General features: G+C 31.5%; 1 protein-coding gene and 1 pseudogene across 1 annotated transcript; both read right to left on the bottom strand.

The window, feature by feature from the left end:
• Positions 1–1,756: 1,756 nt before the first annotated feature.
• LOC115244790 lies at positions 1,757–7,579 on the bottom strand. Its single transcript, XM_029822732.1, has 10 exons — positions 7,405–7,579; positions 5,131–5,250; positions 4,894–5,011; positions 4,551–4,812; positions 4,318–4,434; positions 4,167–4,257; positions 3,671–3,816; positions 2,215–2,347; positions 2,103–2,157; positions 1,757–1,930 (listed from the first exon to the last, which is right to left on the bottom strand). The coding sequence occupies exons 1-9, from the start codon at positions 7,546–7,548 to the stop codon at positions 2,107–2,109; spliced, it is 1,182 nt and encodes a 393-aa protein (XP_029678592.1). The 5' UTR covers positions 7,549–7,579; the 3' UTR covers positions 1,757–1,930; positions 2,103–2,106.
• A 1,895-nt stretch (positions 7,580–9,474) lies between these two features.
• The window catches only part of LOC115244788, a 7,821-nt pseudogene continuing 4,648 nt past the window's right edge, over positions 9,475–12,647 (bottom strand).

The following is a 12,647-nucleotide window of genomic DNA, read 5'->3' as shown; positions in this document are numbered from 1 at the left end:
CTTTAATAATAATCTATCCATGTAAAAAAATTTAACCCGATATTTCAAAATTTACGAAAGTTACAACGTATACAGACATTTCCTAAAAAATTCAAAATTTTATAAAAAATAAACCCTTTTACCGATACTCACCAAATTCAGTAGCAACCATCCTTTAATAATACTTTATCCATTAAAAAAGTATCCAGTAAAAAAATTTAATCTGATATCTCAAAATTTGCGAAAGTTACAATGTGTACATGAGACATTTCCCAAAAAATTAAAAATTTTATAAGAAATGAATCTTTTCATCGATTCTCACGAAATTCAAAATTTAGTCCGATATCTCAAAAATTGCGAAAGTTAGAGGTTGGACAATATATTAATTGTACACACATACACAGATACACACATACACACATACATACATACAGACATACAGACATTTTTTACGAATATGATTTTTCGACGTTTGAGAACATTCTAAACACATTGGCATAAAAAACTTAAAAAAAAATTTTGTCATGAAAACAAAGCTTCCTCTATAAGGAAGCAAAAGATTAATAGGAAACGTCTCTATATCATATAACACATACATCATATAATATATATCATACATACATCATATAACACATATATCATATAACACATCATACATACTTATATTATAAAATATTAAGTGCTCGCTCAAAAGTAGATTTAAGAATACAATTTGGAGCATACCTGAAAGAGATTACGGCTCAGTGATACTACCCCTATTGCTATTAAACAGAACAACATTGCTTCAAATTTGGATACCAAAGTTTTGGATAATCTTCAAATACAATAAATATTACTATATGTATTTTACGCATATTATTGAGTTGATACTAACTTCATAGCTTGTCGATGTATATCCACGGCATATCTTATTTTTTCTAACATCAACGTATTGTTCTTTGTACTAATATTTTGTAACATGATGGCTCTCATTGCGTGTTTAATGTGATAACTGTGATTAATATGTTTATCAAGAAGCATATATTTATTTATTTATTTTGCTGATATAAAAACACTATTTACATACAATTATATAAATACAATTTATATTCAATCAGGTCTGTGCATAATATATATATATATATATATATATACACAATATGTTAGTATTACTAACTGTCGTTTTGCATGTTTACATAAACTTTTATTACGTACACCATTTTGATCAACAAAATGCTTTAATAATTTAAAAATCCAGAGACGCTAATAAGAATAAATTAATATAAAAATAATATTTGCCATGTTGTAATATATAATGTGACGTTAATGTGACATGGTTAAATGACAGTATTATATATGGCGAATTAGGCTCAGATAATTTTAATGTATTTCTTTTAGATAGAAATTATGATAATAATGATTATTTTTATAAAGATGGCGTATTGATCGCGTTTCACAATTGTTTATTTTATTGTACTTTGGAAATAACGACGGCACATGTTGAGCAACTTCTCGTTGACATTCGGCTGCACCATAAACAAATAATTATCGGCATTGTTTACCTGCTGCCTCGGATCTTTCTGTTTATGAGTCACACTGTTTTTCCGTTGAAGAAGTAATAACTATATCAACTAATACTATATTAACTAATACTGATATTCTAATTGTCGGTGATTACAATTTGCCCCATACATATTGGCATAATAATAAAGTTTATTTACTATATAGTATGGATTGTTATTGCTATGTATTGGAGCAGGCTAATAATATTATGCATTTCTTTAATGAATTTAATTTGTATCAGCATAATAATATTCTCAATGTGAATCATAACACATTAGATCTTGTGTTTTTCACATTACGTGATATCTCTCCAGTGTTACCAGCATCTAAGCCGTTATATGCGTGCGCTCAGTATTGTCTAGCCTTTGTAATATCATTGCGATATCAATTCGATCATCTCTCTCACCAGCTTTTGAATTAAAATGGAATTTTAAGCGTGCTAACTATGTAACCATAAATGACTATTTAGGCGGTATTTGTTGGAATGATGAGTAATATAAAAAATTTGTAATATTAAGGGAGGTTTTGTTAACTAAATTTTTACCAGATCATATTTTATTCGTTATTATTTCTCTTCTTACCTTGTTATTGCGTTGAATATATGACAGTAAAATATGAGACCGATGCTTTTACCAACTGTAATGTTTAATTGTAATATATTTAATACTTTCTGAGATATATTCTTATCCTTACCGTTGCAAAACACTCTAACGATCCGATAAATAATCCTCCGACACCTAAAGTAAAGTCTTGGGCATTTCTTTGCAACAAAAACAGTACTACTTTCTGTACATATAACGGAGCTAAGTACCACTGAACGTTATACCTACAAAATTAGTGTGAACAAAAATTCGTATATATATTTTTAGAAAGATAAATAGATCAATAACTCTTTAATACACATGTGCATATATACAAGGTGGACCAGTAACTCTTGCCACCTGAAATATTTCCGTTATGTGTAATAATATGCAAAAATGTTATATACGAAAGTTTTGTGACTTCGAGGGGGACATAAGATGGTGTCATTGGTTTGACCTTGAATAGTCGTTTGAAGATCGCCTGAAGGCCACTTCCGATTTCTTAAATGACAAGTACAATGTAAATAATTACATACTTTTTCTTAAAAACAATTATTTTTTTTACACTAATTGATTTGTCTCATTATTCTGTACATAAAAGTATTACGGTAAGATGATCGAAAAATAAATATTTTACAAGATATTTTATTTTTTATATCAAAATATGTCAGATTAAAATATAAAATAACTCGTAGTCCCCCTCGAAGTCACAAAACTTTTGTATATAACATTTTTCCATATTATTACAAGTAACGGAAATATTTCAGGTGGCAAGAGTTACTGGTCCACCCTGTATATATATACAGGATGCTATCAAAAATTTTCCGGATTTACTGTATAAAAAATGTTAGGCTTACCTTATTTACAATTTGCCTCCATCCCATTCAAAGTAGTTCCCTTGTGATTTTATACAGCCACTCTAGTGCTTCTGTTATGCTTCAAATTTTCCCTGGACTTTGCTGTAGCGTCTGAAGCACCCTCTGCGATTCAACGACGTTCTCTTATACCGTTTCGAAACGTTTTGACCAAAGTTTTGTGTCAAACTCAGAAAATTGGCCATCGAGATTCTCTAGGCCATACAGTGTTTCGAGTGGCATGTACGCTTCAAAAAAAGCCGAACGTTGATCGAAAACGACAACAACACAAGATGACCGCGAGACAGCACAACCCTCGCAAATGTTGAAAAAATTGCAAAAATCATTCGTGAGGACCGTCGCCAGATTTAGCCTCTTATGACTCCTTTTAGTTCCCAAAAATAAAACTGAAGCTCAAAGGGGAACGTTTCAAAACGGTACAAAAAATCGAGACCGGTACAAGAATTGCAGAGGATTCGCAGAGGCTTCACACGCTGCAGCAAAAATATTTCCAGGGAAAATTTGAAGCATGGCAGAAGCGCTGGAGTGGCTGTATAAAGTCACAAAAAGATTACTTCGAAGAGGATGGAAGCAAATTGTAAATAAGATAAGACTAACATTTTTTATAGAGTAAGTCCGGAAAATTTTCGATAGCATCTAGTACATAGTATATAACTATTTTATATAATTGTATTTTATAAAATTATATCTTACACGGTAACAAATACATGATCATTATGATCTGTTACATTTTGCGAGAAAAAGTTGGCGCAGAACATATATAAAATACTGCAAAATACAATTAAAGAGGGCGCTAATATCTCATCGATATTATCTCCGACTGATACAATCCGAAAAATCTAAAACATACAAATTTTATGACTGTAAACAATCTCCTAGATACAGTTTGTCAATCATTCTATGACACACAAATAATAAGTTTTAAAATAGATAAATAAAAAATATAATAAATTTATACCAAAATATAATGCCCGGAAAGTTTACATTGTGATTTTCAGTGATTGTCATTGTCTTAGTTCTTTATCTTGTTTACAGAAATGTAATTTATACGCAATATTAGTTAAACAAAAATGTCAGAGTAAAAAAAAGTGAGAAAAATTAGGAATGTAAGATATGTCTCTTTTGTATCACACAACATATATTACATGCTCGTTCAAAAGCAGATTTAAGAATATAATTTGAGGCATACCTGAAAGAGATTAAGGCTGAGTGATATTACTCCTAATGTTATTAAACAGAACAACATTGCTTCAAATTTGGATGTCAAAGTTTTGGATAATCTTCAAAAACAACAAATTTTACTATACGTATTTTACGCAAATTATCGAGTTGATACTAACTCCATAGCTTGCCGATGTATATCTACAGCACATCTTATTTCTTCTAACATCAATGTATCGTTTTTTGTACTAATATTTTGTAACACAATGGCTCTCATTGCGTGTTTAATGCGATAACTGTGAATAATACGTTTAACATGAAGCATATTTATTAAATTTTACAAAATAATTTTGCAAATATAAATTCTCTATATTCATATTTATTTATACAAGATTACAGTTTTGTTTTATACCTAGAGATTTTAAACAGTCCACAAACATGTTCAACATATGCAATAAGCATTGTTCCGATTGACAGCATTACAGCCGATCCTATGCAAATTGTTGCATTTAAATGCAGAAGAATGAAAGAATAATATTTTTTTTGATCGATGAAATATTCTGTCATAATTGGCAGGCGACGTGCTTGAGATACGTTTCTTGGTAAAATAACATCAATTACATTCGGCCAAAGTTGTGCGACAATAAGAGCAAATATACTACAAATACTGCATACTAAAAAACAATTATCATTTACACTTTTATTGCATAATGATCCAAAATTTTACACACACATAATACAATATTTTGTCTTACTTGTAAGCGCAATCGTGTAACGTTTTGCATTGTAACTATATCTTTCAACGATAGCGTTTTCACATTCATCTTTTAATTGATCGTATATATGTTGAAGTTGTGTCAATAAATCTTTCACCTATTAATCCAACACTCTGTTATACCGTTTTTATATGTTAGAAAGAATTGCTAGTTATAAAAATGTCATTGTCTCTCAGAACTGTCTCTTAGAATAAATATTACAAATCGTTAACTTACAGTTTCGGCATTAATAGCGAAGAAGATATATTTTATCACAAAAGTAGTAAAAAAGAGCGCGCTTGATAGAATCTTAACGACGAAATCAGCGGTGCATTTTGAATTAAGGAATGTAGTAAACTACAAGTAACAATTTTTTTTTAACTTTTGCATTAAAGAATCTGTTTTTTTTTTAACTGATTATTAATTCGTAATTTTTGTGATTTGCTTGACCGCTAATCGCACAACGGATTCATTACAGTCTACAGTTGAATTTTGTTTTTTATGTACTCTCAGTTAAAAATTAATTTTTTATTTTTATTTTATAAGTTTTATAGTACTGGTTCTAACATATAATTAACATTATAATTAGAGATAAGAAAAAGTATAAATAAAATAATAATAAATGATATTCTGTGTTTTAAAGAATAAGATACACAAAGAATATGTCTTTTATATCATATAAAAATATTATAAGCATGCTTTAGATATAGGTATATCATATGTTTATCTATATTAATTGTTGTTAAAATTTTATAGAAATATATCCAAATAGATTCAATATTCTAAATTATAATAATTGCTTTTCTATACGTAATTATATTACGTGAAAATAATTCGTAATTACAATTATATACAGGTGTTTCTCAAAATCATCGTACTGTATTTAAATAACATAATGTATATATACATTTGTATATATATAAATATATACATACTATCCTGTACATCTATATATGAATTAGAAAAGAAACTTTTAATATAGAAAAATATCGAAATCACAATTTCCAAATAACAAATAATCAAAGTCGAAAGCAATGATATCACACACAGTTTACACCTTAAAAATTGTGGCGACCGTTACGAGGACCACGCTGTATATAGGGGAAAGTTTGGTAAATCCGGGTAGGCGAGTCAAATCGGGTACTTCTGTTTTTTCGTAATAAGTGTTGCTATCTATGGTTAACTTGTGTTATTAGTTGTAGATTGGCACCATCATTATTTTAAAACAAACCGTGCCCCTCTGCACACGATATTTCTTTTTTAATAGAAGTTCAAAGTTTCTAGCTCCAAAGAGATCGATTCGAGGCAAGAATCGAATCGTCGTGCACTTTTTCTATATAGAGCATCTGTTTCGGTAAGTGCAGCATTGCATTCTGTACATATTAGAGAGTAGGGGAAAATTGGGTAAAACTGGGTAGGCGGGTCAAACCGAGTACCTCTGTTTTTTCGTAATAAGTGCTGCTATTTATGGCTAACTTGTGTTATTAGTTGTAGATTGGCGCCATCATTATTTTAAAACAAACCGTGCTCCTGTGCACAGAATATTTCCTTTTTGAGAAAAGTTCAAAATTTTCGGGCCAAAAAAGATCGGGACAACAATCGAGTCGTTATGGACTTTTTCTATACAGAACATCTGCTTCGGTAAATGCAGCATTGCATTCTGTACATATTAGAGAGTATGTCATATTAATTTTGATCAGCACTTTGTACGCCGGATTATACAACTGCCGTATTTGTTACTTTTATTATGTCGGGGCAAAACCGGGTACTTACACATCTCATGTAATGAAAAGAGGAAGAACTGTTATCCTAATTTTGTCCCTCTACAAAAAGCAGTTGGAAACAAAAACTAACACTCAGAAAAAAAAACACTAAAAAAAACTTTTTGAGACCCCTAGTTAAAAAATTAAATAAGAAAGTTCTGCAGCAATGTCGAACAAGAGGATACCTTTATTTGTGACTTTTGTCAATAGAATAAATCTTTATATTGTATTTTGATTAAAATAAATCTAAATTTTGTAATTACACGGTGTTTTGCATATTTTCAAATGGGTACCCGGTTTGACCCTACCGGTAGGACAAAACCGGGTACTCTGACTTCTCCACAAAATCTTGTTATTTTTGGTAACCAAAAATTTTTTTTAGCAATTAGCCTTATTTTCTCATACTTTAAGGTTTACTAAAGACTACTAACGGTCGGCACAATTTTTTTTACTCTCAGATTTTTTGTAAAAAGACAAATCCAAAAAAGTACCCGGGTTTACCCTACTTTCTCTTACATGATGCGCATACCAATCTATTAATTATTTTTATTATGTGATTTGATTTTTTAGTATTTTTTCTTTCGTTTTTGCGATGTCCTGTATAATAACTGCTCTTTTCAATATAAACTATGAGTGCAATTTAGTAAATTATGAATTATTGAAACAAACAATAAATAATAAAGAACTGTTATAAATCATTGTATATTATAGTTTAGCTTGCAGTAATAACATCAAGATGTTGTCTTACCTGAAATAAAATAGCAGTCGTCAAAATACCGAGAAAGAAAATAAATTGAAGTCGACTGAGTTTTGATTGTTGATAGGGCCACAAGCCTATAGTCAGCAAAAGTATTCTGTTAAGATTAAAATATCGTGCCGTGTTACACATCATCTCTCCATGAACTCTAGAACATGTATGAATGTGAAAAACTCTTTGACGGTGCACTTATTCTTTTCTTTTTCTATTGTGTGGTCAGGTATTTTATTACTTTTTTTTATCAATTTTAGCACAAATTGCATATAATTTCGTGTAACGCAAACCCACGCAACAGTAAGATGCGGTAAAATAAAAATATTCACACTTCAACAATATTTCTCGCAATAAAGTCCTCAATTATGCGATCGATTTGATAGCGGAGTAATTTCGGTTGGCGTTTACCATAAGATAAAAGGAATGAGAATATTTATCGAGGGAAATACTCGCGCGAAAGTCGCGCCTGCGTATTCGCCGCTTTTTTTATACCGCAAATTTACACATTTCATTCTATTGTCCGCGGTCATAACGTACGGTTCGTCTTCGAGACAAATATCATTCACTATTGAGAGTATCGGGCTTTCCTGGTAAAGTTTATGATATTCAAAATTTAAATTTAATTAGGTCTGTGCATGGTATATAATATGTTAGAATTATCAACTGTCGTTTGTATATTTACATAAATCATTATTTACTTACATCATTTTAATCAAAAAATGCTTAAATTTAAAAATTTGAAGACGCTAATAAGGATCAGTTAGATGTATGAAAACAAAATATTTGTCCCAATATACAAATATCAAAAATCGAAATGCATAAAAACAATGTAACGTTAATCAAATCTGTTTATTTGGTATATAGCATTTGATGTAATAGCTCATCTTATGCATCTTTAAGAGTAATCATCTCTTTTAGCTTTACATACGTAAGACATTTAAATCATTAACTTATATCTAATGATAATATGATTGTTATTAAAGATTACCTTATTTCTCAAATTATGATTTTTTTTTTTTTGCAGATAAGCTATCTATTATAAAAAAAATTAACCCTATAAAAAAGGTTTGGCCATACTAACATTAACAACATATAAAATATTTATTATTTATTTAAAAATAATGTCACAATACATATATTGTAAATATTGAAAATAATATAAAATTAAATAATGTTGTATTATCGTCTCATATTTGAAATCGAATACTCAGGTTTTGATGCATTGAAAATCTATGTAATTGAAATAATATATGTATCAAGAATGTCGATCTAAAATGGCAAAAACGAGTTGGCTCGCTTTTGCCATTTTAGATCAACATTCTTGATTTTAGTTTTATGAGCCTTACATTTATATTTGTGCTTTTAATATATGTATATTTCTCTCTTTCTCTCTTCGTAATTGAATATTTTTATACAGGATGTTTCCTAAGTGATGTCGAAAACTCCAGGAAGTGATTCCTTGGACGATTTTTAAGAGAAAGTTCAGTTCCTATGAACTAAGAATCCTGTGATTATTTTTCGTAATTTTTAATTGAATTATAATGTTAACAAGTAATAACTTAACTAAATTAAATGTTCGAAGTGTCCATCTTGCGCCATTACACACGCTTGCATTTTTCTGGCCATTGACTGTCGTACCCTTTCAAAAATTCCGAGCATATTCCGAATAGTTTTGAAGGAATCGACAATTCTGTTATGAAGATCGTTTTCGTCTACAATGGGTGTTTGATATACTAGAGATCACTGAATATGACCGATGTAAGTCAAGCCATTTTAAAGATATGCCAAAAAACTTTTATTTTTCTTTAACTTTGTAGAGCCATAACTCTGCAGGAAAGCAGACCCATGTTCATAGAAACTTTTTTCTTTAAAATCGTCCAAGGAATCACTTCCTGGAGTTTTTGACATCACTTAGAAAACATCTTGTATTTCTGGAGATTCTTTTTGTCTGTTTAACAATAAGTACAAACTGGAGGATTAATATATTTAACTACTTTTAACTTTTTTAAATGTAATATAAAAAGATTGTAATATTAAGGCTTCGTTAACTAAATTTTTGCCACATTATATTTTATTCGTTATTATTTCTCTTCTTACCTTATTACTGTGTTAAATATATGACAGTAAAATATGAGACAGAAGCTTTGACTAGCTGTAATGTTTACTTGTAATATAATGAATACTGAATTCTGCGATATATTTATTTCCTTACCGTTGCGAAACACTCTAACAATCCAATAAATAATCCACCGACACCTAAAGTAAAGTCTCGGGCATTTCTTTGCAACAGAAATAGCATTAGTTTCTGTACATATAACGGGGCTATGTACCACTGAACGTTATACCTGCAAAATTAATGTGAACAAAAAATTCGTAATTTTACTAAGATAGATAGATCAACTTTTTGATACACACAGGGTTGAGAAGTAACGCGTTACTTGTAACGTCGTTACCGTTACAGTTACTTTTTTTCGGTAACGATCGTTACTTTTTTCTGTTTGTAACAGTAACGGTAATGTCGTTATATTTTTACAGTAACGGTAACGAATTAGCCGTTACTTATATTGTTACTTTTTGGTTCTTTGTTATCTTATATCTATTCAATAGATAGATGTATTTTTTGAAAAATATTTTGTAGTCTTCTATCATAGACTGCATTCTGATAGTCACTGCCAGTGCTGAAAATCTATAGTAACGTAAATTATAGATTTTACAATACTGGCAGTAAATATTGGAATACACTCTTAACAATATTATCAATATTTAGAAATAATGTTTGATAAAAATTTTCGACAAAATTGGAATTTGTAAATTACAATTTAAATTCCTATAAAGATAAGTGTATTAAAAAGTAAAGATATTAACATAAAAAATTTGAATCATTAAATAAATTTAATATAAAAAACGCTTGCTATATAGAGACTAATTTAGAGTTTTTAATTGTAACATAGATTATTACATTTAATATTGATTATTAAATAATTTTATAATCTAATAGCTTATTTTAGCATTACAAAAAACAAAAACATAACGAAAAAGTAACGAATCGTTACTTTCCAAGTAACGGTAACGGTAACGCGTTACTTTTATAGAGTAACGTTCCCAACCCTGCTCCTTTGGGTATCTCCTTTGTATGTATCTGAAAGAGTATATAAAATTGTATTATCAGTGTATGTATATATGTATATTTAAAAGATTTTACAATACAGATTATTCAAAATAAAAAATAATTAGCTAAAAAATTGCTAATTGACATCTTGTCTGAAAATGTACGATATCGAATTGGCCTACTTACTTCTAATTGTAATACATCCCATACAGCACAGAACGTTGTTACAACATTGCAGCAACATTGCAACATTGTAGCAACATTGCGGCAATGTTGCATAGTTCTGTGCTGTATGGGATTTTTTAGCTTCTTTTTGTGTATGTTTGTGTATATTTTCTTTGTACGTATTTGAAAAAGTATATAAAATTGTATATATGATTGTACATACATATATTTATAAGATCTTGTTATTTTTTGGTTCTTTATTATCTTATATCTATTCAATAGATAGATGTATTTTTTGAAAAATATTTTGTAGCCTTCTATCATAGGCTGCATTCTGATAGTCACTGCCAGTACTGAAAATCTATAGTAACGTAAATTATAGATTTTACAATACTGGCAGTAAATATTGGAATACACTCTTAACAATATTATCAATATTTAGAAATAATGTTTGATAAAAATTTTCGACAAAATTGGAATTTGTAAATTACAATTTAAATTCCTATACCGGCGAGCCTGATCCGCGGCGTCGGGAAAGGTGAAACGTTACAAATATATCATCGTTGACGCGTGGGTAAATATCCGCCCATTCGCGGGCCTCTCGAGTGTCATCCCATAAATTGGCGTGCGCTGGAGATTCCCGCGCACCCACCGCATATAATTTCGATGCACGACATCGATAATCACGAACTGAAATATAATATTTAATAAATATTTATATATTAGGTCTCATGAAAACCAATTAATTCGGTTAACCATTTAATCGGTTAAAAACGAATTTTCTGGTTAAAATCGGTTAACGGGTAATCGGTTAGAGTGTTTACTATTATTCGATTAATCTTTAAATCGGTCAATCATTTAATCGATTATTCTGGTTAATTAGGAAACAGTTGGTCTTCTTTCCGGAACAAAATACTTTTTTTATTCTGTGATCCTGTGTAATTAATCAGTTTCAGCGTTTAATCGGTTAACCGAAACCGTATTAACCGATTAACCGTTTAGTCGAATATTAAACGTTTCTTTTGGTTACAACCGGTTAACCGATTTTCAATTAACCAACTAATCGATTACAATCACGAGCCCTAATACATATACATAAGAATACACATAATGTCGCACACGAACACACTGAATACTACGTTGTAACGATACCGTTACTAGCCTCGCGGGCCGACCAGCCGCCCGCAATTCTGAGGCTCGGCGCCACTGGCGCCCCTAAGCTCCCACACCCGTGTCACGGCCCCACCGTGGGGCCGCCCCACCGCGCACTGAATCGCGCAAGTGGGAGGCCGGCCGCCGGTATATAAAGCGCTCCGGCGAGCATAGCATTACCAGTTCCCGATCCCGAGTCCTACCTAGTACTACTCCTGATCCGAAACCTATACCGTGTTACACCAGGCTACGGGCTACCCGGTTGCTGGGACGGTGCACCCTGATACCTAGCGTTACACCAGGTCACGGGCTACCCGTGGTTATGCCGGGCTTCCCGGTTGCTGGGACGGCGCACTCCTAGTTCGTAAGACCGTACCGCGCCCCGCGCACCGTTCAACCTGGACGGCCGTTCGTATATACCGCGACCGTTTCCACCGTAAGACCACTTTGGTCTCCGTGTATCTTTCCGTCTAAATACCGCGATGTACATATACCGCGACCTGCTCTATTGTAAGACCATTGTACATATACCGTAACCAGTAAGACCGCTCCGGTCTCCGCGTCCTGATAGACTCTAGCACCGTTTGTATATACCGCGACCTGCTCATATTGTAAGCCCGCACTGTATATACCGCGCATTCTGACTGTAGAGTTAATTAGACATTAAGATTCCCGCCAAGTGTCGCGCCGATTCCACATTTACGCACGGCCTTCAGACTATTAAGGAGCGTCAGTCCTTTTAAGGATAGAACGCCGAGAACGCCGACGCCCCGTCCTTTTAAGGATAAGGCAGTCAGGCAGTTGGAATTACGTT

This window comes from Formica exsecta, unplaced genomic scaffold (genome assembly GCF_003651465.1).
Source record: "Formica exsecta isolate Colony F162 unplaced genomic scaffold, ASM365146v1 scaffold87, whole genome shotgun sequence".
In the NCBI taxonomy this organism is placed as follows: Eukaryota; Metazoa; Arthropoda; class Insecta; order Hymenoptera; family Formicidae; genus Formica; species Formica exsecta.
The sequence above is the reverse complement of the archived record's forward strand: the minus strand, read 5'-3'. Positions and strand labels throughout refer to the sequence as shown.